This window comes from Dermochelys coriacea, chromosome 12 (genome assembly GCF_009764565.3).
Source record: "Dermochelys coriacea isolate rDerCor1 chromosome 12, rDerCor1.pri.v4, whole genome shotgun sequence".
NCBI classification, from domain to species: Eukaryota; Metazoa; Chordata; order Testudines; family Dermochelyidae; genus Dermochelys; species Dermochelys coriacea.
In genome coordinates this window covers 2202746-2221289 of record NC_050079.1, presented here as the reverse complement: position 1 = coordinate 2221289, position 18544 = coordinate 2202746, and the positions used below count along the sequence as shown (strand labels likewise).

The 18544-nt window shown below is 45.5% G+C and overlaps 1 protein-coding gene across 4 annotated transcripts in view; it reads left to right on the top strand.

Moving 5' to 3' along the window:
* The window catches only part of CTCF (CCCTC-binding factor), a 59647-nt gene extending 49901 nt beyond the window's left edge, over window positions 1–9746 (top strand). For all 4 annotated transcript variants that reach the window (XM_038368626.2, XM_038368627.2, XM_043495291.1 and 1 more), the window contains exons 10-11: window positions 3195–3359; window positions 8158–9746. In XM_038368626.2, coding sequence (XP_038224554.1) covers window positions 3195–3359; window positions 8158–8339 — 347 coding nt within the window. In that variant the 3' untranslated portion in view covers window positions 8340–9746. The remainder of the gene's footprint in view (window positions 1–3194; window positions 3360–8157) is intronic.
* Window positions 9747–18544: the final 8798 nt, after the last annotated feature.

Genomic DNA, 18544 nt, shown 5'->3' with positions numbered 1-18544 from the left:
GCATGAGTTGTCATCCCTGTCTTCTTCCAGGTCATGACAAATTGAAAAGAGGCTCACCTCTTTCACTCCTACTCTCAAGGTGTCCAGTCATCCTGCCTGCCTACTTTCTGCTTCCTAAGCTACCCAGGGCCTGTAGCTTCCACCTATTAAATAAATTGGCACCTTTGTGTTTGTGCTGGGTTCCAGGGTTGGACTGCTATCATACAGTTATATATACACACACACACACACGCTTCATTCAAAGTCCCAGATGATCCTGGTTTTGCTCAACTGATTGACAAATTTGCCATGGAGTCACAGAAGTTCATTGAACTCCTGTGGAGGAAGGTGAAAATTTTCTGAAGCAGAAGCCCAGCTGCAAGTCAGGGCGAGGTGAGGGAACTACTTACAGCCCAGGACTATTTTTCCTAGTTGTTCAGGTGAACTGAAGAGTAGAGCTGCAAGGGGTTGATGGTACAGTCCACTACCAGCTGACTCATTCTCTCCTAGTGGGAAGCATTAGTGTGTGTTCACATGCACACTGACAACCAGGAGCAAGGACTTGATAGGATTGCTGGCAGCCAGCACCTACTGGCTGAGAATGGAGATTAGCAATCATGTCTAAAGGTTAACGATTAGTTTATGTACACTTCCAGGACCTAATGGGATATTTTATAATAGATAACTCAAAAACTGTTTGCCTGCACTCTGAATTTTTCCACTTTGAATGGAAAAATATTGAGGTCCTGGTCCTCAACTGAAGAAAACACAGCTGGTGTTTCTAGACCAAGCATTTGAAAGATGATTTGCCAAAGCAAAGACGCTCCTTGTCAAACCTTTAAAATGGTTTATGCAGTTAATGTCCAAGGGAAAAAGTCATCTTCCTGACAAGAGAACATGCATGAGAAATGTCTGGTGAAAAAAGTTTTTAGAGTAGTAGCAGTGTTAGTCTGTATTAGCAAAAACAACAAGGGAAAAGGCTTTTTCAGTAAGTTAGAAAAGTGGGGTCAAAATAGTGCTTACTGTGCAAACCTCAATTGCAAAATCTCATAATAACACAAGTCCTTAAAAGATAAGCTATGTCTTAGAGGCAAAGAGAAGAGACTACAGCAAGAGAAGTCTTGTGATAGAAACTATCAGCTGTATAAAGAATTTTATTTTGTCCAGTAGTGCACACTCTCCAGGTTTGGAAGGAGCTGTGTGGGGTAGGCAGGCCAAAAATCTCTGCTAGAAGAGTGATGGCTGAACCAAGACTTATTATGTACTGAATATCTTTTAGAGGCTTCACAAGGGGCTGAAAAGACTTCCTGACAAATGGAATGCAAAGTCTATGTGGACTTTCCAAGGAGTCAGAAGGCACAAAGATAATACGCTAATGTGAAATGTACAGCACGTGGGCAGGAGTTCCTAGCCCAGTCTGCACAGAGAAGTTACGTCACCCAAAATTAAATTCATGCTGCATGAAGACTATATTTCTTAAACCTATAGCTGAAAAAATGATCTTAAGTGCTATACATGTTTGTGCCACTGGTAACGTGTAATTACCACGAGGAAAGCTGTGATGAAATCAGATGGATAAAGGGAGAAAATATCAAATGTGTTTAATTGTTCTAGTGTCTCTCTTCCCCTCCCTGATTACAGATGGTATTAGTTTGGGATCTAATAACCCTGGGGTAAAATACCACAGCACACACATACTCAATGGGAGGGAAATGTTTGGACAGTGGGAATGTGGTGAGAATCAACAGCCCAGCAAAACATGAGTTTGCAATGTGATATGGTGGCAATAAAGCCAGTGCACCTGGGACTGCGGACGTCCATATCATAACCAGGGTAATGATAGCTCCTCTCATTAGAATTCTGATAGGATTGTATTTAGAACATTTGTGTGCTCTGTGGTGTTATGTGGCACTGGATACCTTGAGCACTAGCAGCACACCAACGCAGAGGAAGTACAGACAAAGCCAGATACAATGGATTGAGGTTTATATTTTCCCTTCCCATTCAAAACGTCACAGAAGGGAGCAAAATCATCATGGTATCTGTGCAGTGGTCCCACCACCCCCTCTCTGTGGAACCGGTGGCAGTGTGGAGCCCAGAAGACTCCTGGGCAGCCTTGTGGAGAAATTCTTCACCAACAGTAGCCATTGTAGCACAGCCAGGCTAGTATTTATGCTGGTTTGGGGCTGTTTTGTGGACCCTTCTGATTGGGGGAGGGGTGCTTCTACAGGCATTAACTTGCTCCAGCTCTTAATGTGTTTTTCCCACAGTTGATTTAATGGACATTTACTGCATAGTGTGGCTTCTCCTCGGGCCATACCCCCTTTTCCACACATGCAACGGGCTTTGTATATTCCTCTGTAGAGGGGAGGCACTTATACAGAGGTTGGTCACAGCCACTTTGCCCTCCACACAACTTCGCTCTCACGACATCTTTTCCTGAAGTTTGTTCCCTTCAACTTTGCACACCAGGATGGGCTGAACATAGGAGTTTCAGGGATTAAAAGGGTATTGACCATATTATCTAATGCAAGCATCTGAAGGGAGGAACTTCAGGAGGAGGTAGAATTGTTTAGGATGCTTCAGTGGGATAGAACTCAGAGCCATTAGATTAATTATTCCAAGAAAAGTGTGGAAAATCATTTCCTAATAGTGAGATTTGTCAGGCTGGAGTAGTCTCCTCTAAGAGAAGAGGTAGAGTCTCCATCATGAGTCACTTAAAATCAGACAAAACCCCTGAGAATATACTGTGTTGCATAATCCTTTCTCAGCCAGAGATGGCTAGCTGAGACTTCCTGTCTCTCCCAGCCCCCTCTATGCTAATGAAGCATGGTAACAGTAGTGAGGATTCTGGTGCCATCTCTTGGCAACTGAATTGTTCCCAGAGGTCCTGCTCTTCCCCTCAAGTTTTAAAATGTTTCACAATGATACTGGTAATCACTGGTACTGGATATGGGGCCGTGTTTTCTTTTTCCTCTTCTGGAAGATTCAATTTCCAGTCTTCTAAGATGAATAACCCATTATTGAAAATCCCTCTAATCAATTCCTTGTCGCAGGTTCACTTGCCTTCGCTGCCTTCACTTGAGTAGAGGTGGGAAGCTGATTACAGCTCAGATGATGAAGGGTTAGTTCTTACTACTTTTAGGAAGCCAGGGTTGATATTTTGTCCCTGTATAAACCGATGATTTATCCTGTTTGCTTTCTGTTTTTTAAAGAGGAAAATGCTGAACCAGATCTGGATGACAATGAAGATGAGGATGAGACAGCAGTAGAAATTGAGGCTGAACCAGAAGTGGAGCCAGTGGCTCCCACACCACCTCCTGCTAAGAAACGAAGAGGAAGGCCGCCAGGCAAAGCCAACCAACCAAAACAACCCCAGCGTAAGTTACTGCCTGACCTGATCTGGGCCCTCAGTCAGCAGCCGCCACTCTCCAGCTGCCAAGCTCTGAAGGCAGCGCAGAAGTAAGGGTGGCAATACTATAACCCCCTAAAATAACCTAGTGACCCCACTGCAACTCCCTTTTGGCCCCCAATTTGAGAAACGCTGGTCTCCCCCCCCATGAAATCTGTATAGTGTAGGGTAAAAGCCCACAAAAGACTAGATTTCATGGGGGGAGACCAGATTTCACAGTCCGTGATGCATTTTTCATGGCCACGAATTTGGCCCTATCCATGGGATACAAAAGAAGTTGTAATTGAAGCCCCCTGACCCAAGAACCGCCAAAATGGAACATGAGAATAAATTGATATGCGGTGGGACCAAGAATATACACTACAGGTATAATTATGTCTGCTGAGAAAGAGGAGGGGGAACAGGGATACTGGGAAGGCTCTGTGGCATACAGAGCTATGGATATGCTTACTTGATTAACCCCAATAAACATTGCATTGCCTGCACTTTAGACTTCTGGTTTTCTGCTTTTTGTCTGTGTGACAAGAACCAGGGGACAGTGAAGGGAAAGCCCTTAACATGGACCTCAGTACTTTTAAAAATATGCTCACTGTCTCTGTATCATTTTACTGAGGTACCTTAGCATGGTTGAGATCCTGCCTGCAGGACTCAATGCAAGACTCCTTTTGGTGCAGGCATTTCCTGACAGAGTTATGGAGTTCATGGAGTTATGCAGTTCAGAGTTATGGAGGCAGCTCTGTGAAAGGAGGGGAGGAGAGTTATCTTTTCTTTGTGGATTAACAACATGCTTCCAATCTGTGTAAATTGCTTCCAGGTGCTCTAGCGAAGGACACGCTAAAAATTTGTAACAATAATAATCAGGTTTTTAAAGCAGCCCAGATCAGATGTTAAAAACTAGTGTTTGCTTTCAGAACATTGTTCATTCTGGTAGTACAATGAGCATCTCTAAGTATTAGGTGCTATATAAACATAGGTTTCAGAGTAGCAGCCGTGTTAGTCTGTATTCGCAAAAAGAAAAGGAGTACTTGTGGCACCTTAGAGACTAACAAATTTATTAGAGCATAAGCTTTCGTGAGCTACAGCTCACTTCATCGGATGCCTTTTCTTTTTATATAAACATAGGTAGACATGGTCCTTGCCCAGAGGGGTTACATTGTAAGACTAGTTTCAGAGTAGCAGCCGTGTTAGTCTGTATTTGCAAAAAGAAAAGGAGTACTTGTGGCACCTTAGAGACTAACAAATTTATTAGAGCATAAGCTTTCGTGAGGTACAGCTCACTTCATCGGATGCATTTGGTGGAAAAAACAGAGGAGAGATTTATATACACACACAGAGAACATGAAACAATGGGTTTATCATACACACTGTAAGGAGAGTGATCACTTAAGATAAGCCATCACCAGCAGGGGGGAGGAGGAGGAGGAGGAAAACCTTTCATGGTAACAAGCAAGGTAGGCTAATTCCAGCAGTTAACAAGAATATCAGAGGAACAGTGGGGGGTGGGGTGGGAGAGAGAAATACCATGGGGAAATAGTTTTACTTTGTGTAATGACTCATCCATTCCCAGTCTCTAGTCAAGCCTAAGTTAATTGTATCCAGTTTGCAAATTAATTCCAATTCAGCAGTCTCTCATTGGAGTCTGTTTTTGAAGCTTTTTTGTTGAAGTATAGCCACTCTTAGGTCTGTGATCGAGTGACCAGAGAGATTGACGTGTTCTCCAACTGGTTTTTGAATGTTACAATTCTTGACGTCTGATTTGTGTCCATTCATTCTTTTACGTAGAGACTGTCCAGTTTGGCCAATGTACATGGCAGAGGGGCATTGCTGGCACATGATGGCATATATCACATTGGTAGATGCGCAGGTGAACGAGCCTCTAATAGTGTGGCTGATGTGATTAGGCCCTATGATGGTATCCCCTGAATAGATATGTGGACAGAGTTGGCAACGGGCTTTGTTGCAAGGATAGGTTCCTGGGTTAGTGGTTCTGTTGTGTGGTGTGTGGTTGCTGGTGAGTATTTGCTTCAGATTGGGGGGCTGTCTGTAAGCAAGGACTGGTCTGTCTCCCAAGATCTGTGAGAGTGATGGGTCGTCCTTCAGGATAGGCTGTAGATCCTTGATGATGCGTTGGAGAGGTTTTAGTTGGGGGCTGAAGGTGATGGCTAGTGGCGTTCTGTTGTTTTCTTTGTTGGGCCTGTCCTGTAGTAGGTGTAGGACGTGCACGAGCTGAAATTGTGGGAAAGCAGCATCGCTTACCCCATAACCTCAGCTATGCAGAACACAGTGCCATCCACAGCCTCAGAAACAACTCTGACATCATAATCAAAAAGGCTGACAAAGGAAGTGCTGTCATCATCATGAATAGGTCAGAGTATGAACAAGAGGCTACTAGGCAGCTCTCCAACACCACTTTCTACAAGCCATTACCCTCTGATCCCACTGAGAGTTACCAAAAGAAACTACAGCATTTGCTCAAGAAACTCCCTGAAAAAGCACAAGAACAAATCCGCACAGACACACCCCTGGAGCCCCGACCTGGGGTATTCTATCTGCTACCCAAGATCCATAAATCTGGAAATCCTGGACGCCCCATCATCTCAGGCATTGGCACCCTGACAGCAGGATTGTCTGGCTATGTAGACTCCCTCCTCAGACCCTTCGTTACCAGCACTCCCAGCTATCTTCGAGACACCACTGACTTCCTGAGGAAACTACAATCCATTGGTGATCTTCCTAAAAACACCATCCTAGCCACTATGGATGTAGAAGCCCTCTACACCAACATTCCACACAAAGATGGACTACAAGCCGTCAGGAACACTATCCCCGATAATGTCACGGCTAACCTGGTGGCTGAACTTTGTGACTTTGTCCTCACCCATAACTATTTCACATTTGGTGACAATGCATACCTTCAAATCAGCGGCACTGCGATGGGTACCCGCATGGCCCCACAGTATGCCAACATTTTTATGGCTGACTTAGAACAACGCTTCCTCAGCTCTCGTCCCCTAATGCCCCTACTCTACTTGCGCTACATTGATGACATCTTCATCATCTGGACCCATGGAAAAGAAGCTCTTGAGGAATTCCACCATGATTTCAACAATTTCCATCCCACCATCAACCTCAGCCTGGACCAGTCCACACAAGAGATCCACTTCCTGGACACTACAGTGCTAATAAGCGATGGTCACATAAACACCACCCTATATCGGAAACCTACTGACCGCTATTCCTACCTACATGCCTCCTAGCTTTCATCCAGATCATACCACTCGATCCATTGTCTACAGCCAAGCGCTACGATATAACCGCATTTGCTCCAACCCCTCAGACAGAGACAAACACCTACAAGATCTCTATCATGCATTCCTACAACTACAATACCCACCTGCTGAAGTGAAGAAACAGATTGACAGAGCCAGAAGAGTACCCAGAAGTCACCTACTACAGGACAGGCCCAACAAAGAAAACAACAGAACGCCACTAGCCATCACCTTCAGCCCCCAACTAAAACCTCTCCAACGCATCATCAAGGATCTACAACCTATCCTGAAGGACGACCCATCACTCTCACAGATCTTGGGAGACAGACCAGTCCTTGCTTACAGACAGCCCCCCAATCTGAAGCAAATACTCACCAGCAACCACACACCACACAACAGAACCACTAACCCAGGAACCTATCCTTGCAACAAAGCCCGTTGCCAACTCTGTCCACATATCTATTCAGGGGACACCATCACAGGGCCTAATCACATCAGCCACACGATCAGAGGCTCGTTCACCTGCGCATCTACCAATGTGATATATGCCATCATGTGCCAGCAATGTCCCTGTGCCATGTACATTGGCCAAACTGGACAGTCTCTACGTAAAAGAATAAATGGACACAAATCAGACGTCAAGAATTATAACATTCAAAAACCAGTCGGAGAACACTTCAATCTCTCCGGTCACTCGATTACAGACCTGAAGGTGGCTATCCTTCAACAAAAAAACTTCAAAAACAGACTCCAAGGAGAGACTGCTGAATTGGAATTAATTTGCAAACTGGATACAATTAACTTAGGCTTGAATAGAGACTGGGAATGGATGAGTCATTACACAAAGTAAAACTATTTCCCCATGGTATTTCTCCCTCCCACCCCACCCCCCACTGTTCCTCTGATATTCTTGTTAACTGCTGGAATTAGCCTACCTTGCTTGTCACCATGAAAGGTTTTCCTCCTTCCTCCCCCCCCCCCCCCCCCCCCCCCCCCCCGCTGCTGGTGATGGCTTATCTTAAGTGATCACTCTCCTTACAGTGTGTATGATAAACTCATTGTTTCATGTTCTCTGTGTGTGTGTGTGTGTGTGTGTGTGTGTGTGTGTGTGTGTGTGTGTGTAAATCTCTCCTCTGTTTTTTCCACCAAATGCATCCGATGAAGTGAGCTGTAGCTCACGAAAGCTTATGCTCTAATAAATTTGTTAGTCTCTAAGGTGCCACAAGTACTCCTTTTCTTTTTATTGTAAGACTAAAGACCAGTAGAGGGTTGTACAGAATCCAAGAAAAATATTCATATAAATCACACTTGAAGGGTGAGTCTGTTCCCCTCTTCAAGGAGTAGCTGCCTCGTACTGTCCTCCTGTGTACTCAGTTTCAGTAATAAACTGTCTGGGATGGAAAGAAACTATATAAAACACTTTGAAGAGTATCCGTTTTAACATACCCCCCCACCTGTGAAATCTGTATTCTGATCTCTCTCTTTTTTCCTTGCTAGCTGCAGCAATCATTCAGGTTGAAGATCAGAACACTGGTGCAATTGAAAACATTATAGTTGAAGTAAAGAAAGAACCCGATGCAGAAACAGTAGGGGAAGAAGAGGAAGCTCAGCCTGCTATAGTGGAAGCTCCCAATGGAGATCTCACACCTGAGATGATTCTGAGCATGATGGACCGGTGATGGAGGAAAAGGCCAAGCTTGCTGACTGAACTGGCCTGGGCTGTGTTTAAACGGCTCAAATCTATTTTTCCTTTTACCTTTTTTCTTGGCTTTGGGAAATGCATCATTTTAGACCATTTTACCAAACATACTGGGAAATAAAACTTCAAAATGATGTTAGAATGTGATTTAACTAGAACTTGCTGTTTTATGTTAGCGTTACAGGATCACGGAGCATTAGGATATATGTTGGAGTCCTTGAGGGTTTCCCGTGAGATGCTCGATTCATTTTGCTCTGAACTGCGTTGTAATGATGGTCCAAGGACAGTGTTTACATGTAACAAGTTTTAATACACAAAAGTGGAAAAATGGAAGCCCTGACTAGAGTATGTGGTACACCACTCTGGACTTGCCCTTCGAGTTCCCAAAGTCCTCCAGCCTTCTTCTCCCAGTAGTGTTTTTAACTGTAAATGCAGACTGGGGAGTGTTCTAAACTTTTAAAATGCTTTTGGTTTTGCTTTGCCCCACTGACTAGCTCCGGTTCTCCGAATCAGCCACACACGGTAGTTTTGGCATGATCCAACTGGTTTCTGTCCTCATTATGCTTTGCTCTGGACAAAGCATTTCTGTAATGGTCAAGCTTGTAAATAACTTTTTTTTTTTTTTTTTTTTTTTTTACATTTTAATCTTTTTCCATTAATAAAGAGAGATGAAAAAATGCAGATTAAGAAAAAAACCAGTGTTTTAATTACTTGCAAATTAAATGACAAGAGAATTGATAGAGTGTAAATGTTGGAAAAGCTGTTGATAAACCAATCACGTAGAAGAGAGAGGTACCCAGACTATTGTTGCAAAACAGTGGAAGCCCACCCATGAAATCTGGTTTCAAAGCACATGGAACTGGCATTTAAAATATGTATAATTAACCTTTTCAGTTATAACTTCACAACTACATTTTCTTTGCTCTACTTTGTAGTTGTATTTTGTGTTTATGAATCCTATGTTAAGACAGAAGTGGTGATTTACAGGTGGATCACTGCAGCCCTGGAAACCTGGGCCAGGAAATTTTACTAGGTCAGTAATTATAAAATTTTGGATCTCTGATAAAAAGACAACAAAGGAATAATGTGAAATACAAATGATGCCTGTATATGAACTGTCACGTTAAAATATGTAAGCTTTTTATAGAGCCTCAGTCTTGCTGATTTCAAACAAATTTTTCTTCTATGTATCGCTTTTAAGAGAGCTATCAGTTTAGCTATCAGACTCTAGGTTGATGCATTTTTGTACTTAGCTGTACTGTGTGATATTTTTCATTATTTTAGAAAGCCAACATGAGGAAAAAAACTGTTCTAAAATATGTAATGGGGTTTGAAAGCTGGGAAGGAGAATATACTGCTGTACAGCTAATAAATAATAATGGATTAACATGCGTGCTCACTGGCTGTTTCCTTTGTACCATTTAACCGTTTGTCCTGGAGACAAGTTTCTGAGCTGTCCTGTGACTACCTATGGAGAAATTTCTCCTCTCTCCAGAAGGACACTGAGCAGCCTGGAGTTCTGTGTCTGGGGCACTATGCAGAAGAAAGAAGACCTTTCTAATCATATGAAATTTTTTGGAGTGGATGTTCAACACTACCAGTGCTAGAAAGCACTGCTGTTTGGAATGCTGACAGTCAACTGCATCTGGTCACACAAGCACAGGCTCTGGTGGGCTTGGCTCATGTTCTCATCCAGGAATTGCATTTAGGGATTGTTAGTGGGTGGTTAAAGACAATGTTTATATGAAATCTAGTCCATTCCCCAAATTAATTTGAAAGTACATTTGTGTATAGCGCATGCACCAAGCCCCCTGTTGCTTACATTCCCATCTGCTTAGTTCTAAATGTTGTTAACCCTGGAGAATCCTAGCAAGAAGAGGGCTAAAGAGGTCTGAATAGCCCTGCAGCAGGCTGGTAGGTAAGAGCATGCTGGATGATAAAACAAGGTTGTAGAACATCTGGCTTCTCAAAACTCTGTGGAGTTGCTGCAAATGTAGTTAGGGAATTTTATTGTTAAAGGGGAGAATTTCAAAGGCACAAATGGCAGTTAGGTGGCAACTCGCACTGAATCTTCAGTAGGAGTTAGATGCCTAACTGGCCTTAGATGGAAATTTTCAAAAGGCCCCAAGTGCTCAGGCAGAGAAAAGCTTTGCAGAAATTAGACGGAATTTATAAAGCCCAGAGTTTCAGGGAGGCATGGTCCACCAGGTAGGAGCAGCAGAGAACAAGGCTATGGAGACCAGAAGAACCAGGACTGGGGACTAAATGGAGAATATCAGCAAGTCTGGCTGCAGTGAGATCATGGAGGATAATTCCAGACTGGATTCTCAACTGAATGAGGAGCTAGGGTAGGGGCCAGAAGAGAGCACTGATGTTCATGGGCTTCTCTCTTCCCAGTGATCAGAAGGGAAGCACCAGTTGGTATAGGCCCTGAACTGGGAACTGGGGAGGCTGTATTTACAGTAGGCAAGGTAAGAGGGCATTAAGCTATGTTGGTAGACCTATGCATGTGCAGACCATAGTGGCCAGGTGATGGGAGAAGGGGAGTTTGGAAATGTTCATGCTGGGTTAGTGAGAGCTGCTGCTGATAAATGTCCCCAAGCCTCCCCTGCCCCATCTTAAGTTGTGTCTACACTACAGTCAGAGGTGTGACTGCAGCTTGTGTAGACATACCCAAGCTAGCTCTGATCTATCCAGTTTGAATAACACTAGCAGTAAGCTGTGGCAGCACAGGCTAGTTGCTCAAGCTCATATCAGGGTCCCAAGAGGGCTTGCACAGCTCATGTTGCTATTGTTGTTTGTGCTAGATAGTTCAGAGCTAGCTCAGGTACTTGGATACATGCTGCAGTCCCACCTTTGGCTGCAATTGGACATATACCCTGAGGCCTGGGCCACGCTAAAATTTAGATCAACGTAGCTATGATGCCCAGGGGTGTTAAAAATTCACACCTTGAGCACTGCAGCTTCCCCATCGCGAAGCGCAGCCCCTGACAATGCCATGCGTGTCTGAGCCTACACCCATGTTAAAAGGAGGGGGTCATGCCCCTGGTTCCAGTGCCCCTGGGTGTGGGGGGCCCAAATGTTCTTTGTGCCCAGGGCCCCAATAAATCAAAATCTGCCTTTGCTATCAAGCTTGGCTAGAGAGGATTCTCTGGAACAGCCATTTTGGAGTCCACAAGGAGCTAGCCCTCCAAGGCCTAGAGGGGCTAGCAACAGCCAGTCAGGGCCCTGCTGGCCCAGATAAAAGGAGCTGCCTGGGTGCAGCAGGGGAGTGCCTGGCTGGGATCAGAGGGGTGTGAAGGGGACTCTGGGGTGGAATAGAAGGGGGTGCAGGTCAGGGTGGGGATTCACTGGCCTGTGTGAGTGGGGAGCTCTACAGTGGAATAGCAGGAGGGGGCAGGGCAGGGGTGCATTGGTCTATCTGTGTGGGGAGCTCTGCAGTGGAATAATGGGGGGTGCCCATACAGGTCTGGGTGGGGTGCACTCCCGGATCTGCTTATGTGAAGTGTTCACAGTTTCAACTATAGGAGATCAGGTGACTCCTCCCAAGAGTTAGTCTGGCAGGTCATTCATGCACTTGCCCGCTAAGCTGTGTCACTCATGCTTCCTTGCAGGCTGCAGAAGCTGCAGATACAGGGCTAGATTTAGGCGTGGCAGAATTCAGGCTGTTCACAAACTGGAAAGGACTCAGAAAAGAGCTACACAAACAATTTGAGGTCTGGGGAATCTGCCTTATAGTGAGTGATTTGAGAAACTCAACCTATTTAGTTCTGCAAAAGACAATGAAGGGTTACGTGATCATGTTTTATAGGGACTGGTGAATTAATCTCAGATTAAAAGAGTTAAAGCTGTTAAAGTCTTTCACTGTCCAACATTAAACTGTGTTAAACAAGATTTGGGGTTGGCATACAGAGACCTGAGCCTGCTTCATGCAATGGCAAACATACCATTAAAAATCCCTTGAACCTTTTTCTTAATGATACAGAAAAGAAGGAAAAACAGTTGAAGCCTTTGAAAAGCATTAAATAAGGGTTCTCTTGTAATAACATCCCTTGTTCCCTTTCTCTTTAGCTGGAGAGAGAAGGAAAAGCCCAGTGTCTGACAGTCCCTTAGAAAGAAAAGGAGTACTTGTGGCACCTTAGAGACTAACAAATTTATTAGGGCATAAGCTTTCGTGAGCTACAGCTCACGAAAGCTTATGCCCTAATAAATTTGTTAGTCTCTAAGGTGCCACAAGTACTCCTTTTCTTTTTGCGAATACAGACTAACACGGCTGCTACTCTGAAACCAGTCCCTTAGAAGGTATCAAAGGTGGTAATAACTCTCCTGCTGGGGAAAAGAGAAGCAGTTACCGGATATGGACTGGAGCTGTTGTTGTTACAGTCTAATCCTGTGTCAGCCCGGGTGTGGTTGGGATTCAGCTGGAGCCAGTAGGGTGGCGACGTCGTCTGGGTCCCTCTCTCTGGCCCATCTGCGCAGGACATTGCTCAGGATCAGGCTGACAAAGGCCTAGGGTCCTAGGAGATGATGGGGTGGGGTCAGCTATGGTGGTGAAGCTTGCTCCAGTAGCCTCTGTCTGTTTTTCGACTATTTTCTCTCCAGAGTCTCTTTCTTTAAGGACCCAGACAGAGAGGGAATGCTGGGTGGCCTAGCCCAGGCCCCACTACTTACGCCTAGTTTCTGATGCACCAATTTTGATTCTTTAAGTTCTGGTTTCACATCTTCTGTTTGTTCCAAGCATGATTTCAACACTGTCGTGAAGGATAGTAGTAGTAGGGCTGTCCATTAATAGCAGTTAATTCACTTGATTAACTCAAAAAAATTCATCACAATTAAAAAAATTTATTGTGATTAATCACACTGTTAAACAACAGAATACCAATTGAAATTTACTAAATATTTTGGATGTTTTTCTACATTTTTGAATATATTGATTTCTATTACAACACAGAATACAAAGTGCACAGTGTTCACTTTATATTATTTTTATTACAAATATCTGCACTATAAAAATGATAAACAAAAGAGTATTTTTCAGTTCACCTCATACAAGTTCTGTAGTGCAATCTCTTTATCGTGACAGTGTAACTTACAAATGTAGATCTTTTTTTGTTACATAACTGCACTCAAAAATAAAATAATGTAAAACTTTGGAGCCCACAAGTCCACTCAGTCCTACTTCTTGTTCAGCCAATCGCTCAGACAAACAAGTTTGTTTACATTTACGAGAGATACTGCTGCCCTCTTCTTATTTACAATGTTACCTGCAAATGAGAACACGGATTCACATGGGACTTTTATAGCTGGCATTGCAAAGTATTTACATGCCAGATATGCTAAACGTCCATGTGCACATTCATGCTTCAGCCACCATTCCAGAGGACATGCTTCCATGCTGATGATGCTTGGTTAAAAGAAAAATGTGTTAATTAAATTTGTGACTGAACTCCTTGGGGGAGAATTATGAGTCTCCTGTTCTGTTTTACCCTCATTCTGCCATATATTTCATGTTATAGCAGTCCCGGATGATGACCCACCACATGTTCGTTTTAAGAACACCTTCACAGCACATTGGACAAAACGCAAAGAAGGTACCAATGTGAGATTTCTAAAAATAGCTATAGCACTCAACCGAAGATTTAAGAATCTGAAGTACCTTCCTAAATCTGAGAGGGACGAGGTGTGGAGCATGCTGTCAGAAGTCTTAAAGAGTAACACTCCAATGTGGAAACTACAGAACCCGAACCACCAAAAAAGAAAATTAACCTTCTGCTGGTGGCATCTAACTCATATGATGAAAATGAACATGTATTGGTCCTCTCTGCTTTGGATCATTATCAAACAGAACCCATCAGAATCCGTCATCAGCATGGACGCATGTCCTGTGGAATGGTGATTGAAGCATAAAGGGACATATGAATCTTTAGTGCATCTGGCACATAAATATCTTGCGATGCTGGCTACAACAATGCCATGCAAACACCTGTTCTCACTTTCAGGTGACATTGTAAACTAGACGCGGGCAGCATTACCTCCTGTGAATTGTAATCAAACATGATTGACTGAGTGGCTGTGTAGGTTCTAAAGTTTTACATTGTTTTATTTTTGAATGCAGTTATTTTTCATACATAATTCTAGATTTGTAAGTTCGACTTTCATGACAAAGAGATTGCACTACAGTACTTGTATGTGTTGAATCGAAAAATACTATTTCTTTTGTTTCTTACAATTGAAATATTTGTAATAAAAACAATGATATAAAGTGAGCACTGTACACTTTGTATTCTGTGTTGTAATTAAAATCAATATATTTGAAAATGTAGACAACGTTCAAAAATATTTAAATAAATGGTATTCTATTATTATTTAACAGCATGATTAATCTCGCAATTAATTTTTTTAATCACTTGACGGCCCTAATTAGTAGCCTTTTTGCATAGACTAAATCAGTTTTTCTGTCTGGTTTTCTTGCACCTGTTTATAACATTTTTGATTTAAAAACAACTTGACCTATTTTTGGTGGTTAATTCCCAAGCAGGAAAAATGTTACAAGCCCAGTTGCCACAACAAGCCCTACATGGGGAAGATCTTTTGAGAGCAGAGGGCTCTTTACTCCAGCAGAAAGAGGCATATCGAGATCCAATGGCTGGAAGTGGAGCTAAGCAAAATTTGGAATTTTTGCCTTGTGGGAAATTCCAATAGTTTCCAATAGTTGTTTGTCCCAAATCAGGAGGAAAAGTTGAAATATCAGGTGTTCTTTCCCCCAAAAAACAAACAAAAAAACCCAAAATAGGCTGGAAAAAATTAGTTTGGAAATGTTTCATTTGAACATTCCCAAGATCAAACTGTTTCACTTCACTGAACTGACCTGCTGTTCCAATCAGTGTGATAGTAACCTGTTTCAGAGTAGCAGCCATGTTAGTCTGTATTCGCAAAAAGAAAAGGAGTACTTGTGGCACCTTAGAGACTAACAAATTTATTAGAGCATAAGCTTTCGTGAGCTACAGCTCACTTCATCTGATGCATTTGCATCCGATGAAGTGAGCTGTAGCTCACGAAAGCTTATGCTCTAATAAATTTGTTAGTCTCTAAGGTGCCACAAGTACTCCTTTTCTTTTTATAGTAACCTGTATTTCCCTAAAAGGCACTTTGCCTTATGGGAGTTATACTCTGGCCAAGGAGCCAAACTACATCTCCCATGATGTGCCCAGAGGTGATGCACCATTCAGCTTGGTGAGGGAGCAGCCGCATTGCTTCATGGGAAATGTAGTCCTCCAGTAGCTCAGCCCATAAGATAGACTGGGGGGCCTGAACTACAACTCCTATGAGGCAATGTGCCACAATAAGGAAATGCAGTTTAACATTTGAACTGACCTGAAATAAAATATTCACATTGATTTTTCCTTATGGAAAATGGAATTTGTTTTGTCAAAATCTAAATTTTCGCACAGAAAAGTTTGATTTTGCAGAAACTGCATTTTCCATTGGCAAATCATTTCTACGAGAGATCCCTGACCAGCTCTGTGCTTTTGTTGGCAGCTGGACAGATTCAGAATAAGGAGCCTGTTGATAACAATTAAGGTAATTAACCACTGGGACAACACCCAAGGATGTGGTGGATTGTCTGTTGCTTGCAGCTCTAAACCCAGACAGGTGCCCTTGTCTAAAGGATCTGTCCTAGCTCAGCTAGAAGTAATGGGCTTGAGGCAAGCATCCCTGGGACAGGGTCTCTGGCTTGTGTGAGGCAGAAGCTCAGACTAGAAGGTCAGAATGCTTCTGTCAGGCTGTAAAATCACTGGATCTTGCTGAGGGTCCAGTCCTGCCACCGAGCACTGGGGCCTCTGGGTGCCTTGCACCATATAAACAGCGGCATGGAAAGCCTGGCTGGAGTCTCCAGCATTGTGCCCTTTCAGGGATAGACACTCTGCTTGGGTTGGCATCTGGGGGTCTGTTTGCTAAGCTTGGTTTGCTCCAACGGTCTGTCTTGGGTAGAAGTGGGATCCGTGAAGGAACCAAATTCCAGAGCCAAGGGTTCCCCAGGGCAAAGATAGTGCCTGCCTGGCTGTTCCTCTTAGGACTGGCAGCTGGAGGGCCCAGCTGAGCAGAGCTGCCGTGGTGGAACATGGGCAGAGGTAGCTGGGAACCAAAACACACAGGGCTTTGCACATTGAAGGCACGTGAAGTGGCCTGCAGAAGCAGCTAGGACATGTCTGAGTTTGCTGTGATAATAACCTACCCGCTGCCAGCGAGCAGGCAGGGCACCAGCTTTGCAGCAGTGTGCCAGGGCTGGAGCCTGCTGCAGTGACCCAGTCTGGAAGTCATGGAGGGCTGGTTCCCTTGGGCAAGGTTTGGTGCCAAGCATGCAGGCCCCAGTTGCCTCACACTGGAGGTGGCCCAAGGACTGTGAGTAACCAACACTCCCTCGGGCTTGGTGAAGGCGGCTGGCTGCGCTGCAGGGTTAGGATGTGCCCACCCCTTCCTGCCATGAGGGGCAGCAGAGAGCATTTGCCAGCCCATAGGGTATCGCCTGGCCTCTGGCCCGCAGAGGGGACAGGAAAGCCTGCAATAAGCTGCTGCAGCCATAGGCTTGGTGCCAGCTCCAGGGACTCCCTGTGACTGCACAGCCCCAAGGTCTATGGCAGCTTGGAGCTCTTCGGGCAGCAAGGGACGAGGACACAGGGCGGGGGGCTACAGAGCTGGTTTGTGGGGCCCTCAAGGTGGGAGGAGACCACGTGCATCTCTCCAAGCAGGAAGAGCTGCATGCTCAGCTCCTTGGGCGGGGGCTGGGATACCCCCTGTGGAATAACAGTGCCCCAGAGGCTGTGAGGGGAGACGCCCAGGCGGCCTCTCCCAGGGGCTGTGCAGGGCCTTTGCAGCAGTGGGACATGGGCAGAGATGCTTGTGGGGTGGGGGTGGGGGCAGAGGGCTCAGAGCCTGCTCCCAGCCCATTGGGATTGCTGGGGACTGCTGGCCGTAGGGGTTGGGTGCTAGGCTGAGCTGGCCCTTGGGGATATGGCATGGCTCTGTTTGAGGCCTCAGTACGTCTGTGAAATCTCAGCTTGCATTTGAAAGAACAATTCCTCTCTTGGTGGGCGTGAAGCCCCCGCTCCGCCTGGCTGAGCCTGCAGATGGGGGCCGGCAGGGGAGACTGGCCCTGCAGGCTGGAAGCCTGGGGCTTCAGGAGCCACCTGAGAGGGGAAGGAGGTTGCAGTGCAGAGGATGAGTCAGGTGCGAGTGGTGACAGGCCTGCCGGGGGAAGCTGGACGGAGAGCCAGGGAGGAGAGCTCCAGCCTCTGATGGGAGACCAGAGGGGAACTGAGAGGCTGGGTGGGCAGGGCACTGTCGCCCAGCGGGGTGGGCCTGGCCACTCAGTACAGGGCCCTGGGCTGGAATCAGATTGCGGGAGAGGAGGTTTCCCCATGGCCCCAAGGAAGGGGATACACAAGCCTGTCACAAGGGTTATAGAGCCCAGCAGGGGGGGCGGCAGGCTGAGGAATAGCCCCCACAAGGGTGGGAGGATTTGGTTTGTGTGAGAGACGGTTGGGGACTTTTAGTTGGGACAGTGGTGACCTGGAAGGGGTGGACGTAAGAGATCGACTTGGCCGGACGGGGGTTGCTTGTAATGGCTGGAGGCAGGGCTCAGCAGCCCTGGGTCTCTATCCTGGTTTGTCCTAGGTTCCTGTAGCTCATGCTGCAGGGCTTCAGCTGGCCATCATCGGGGTCAGGAAGGGGTTTTCCACCCCCCACCCCTAGTGTCTTCTGAGGGGGGGTTTCAGTCTTCTCCTCCTGAAGCAGCAGATCTGTCCAGAGCTGGGCCGGGGCAGGGCTCTGTGGTGGCACCTGGTGCTCTCTCCCTCGGGGGCTTGGCTGGCTGGTTCCTGCTCACAGGGTCGGGGCTCACTGTTGGCCACATTTGGGGGCTGGCCAGAATTTCCCCCAGGTCAGGTTGGCAGGGATGTGGGGGTTTGTTGCCTGGCTTGGCAGTGGGTGTGGGGTCACTTGGCAGGATTATCGGGGTGTAGCTCCCTTTGTTGTTTTCCGGCCATTGTGGGGCCTCGGGCACTGGTGACCCTCACTCCCCATTCTCTCTCTGGCACAGGGCAGTCCTCTCCTGAGGGCTGTAACGCTTGGTCTCAGTCCGGGTGTTGGGGTTACTGTGTGGGTGCTGGGGGCCTTTGCTATACA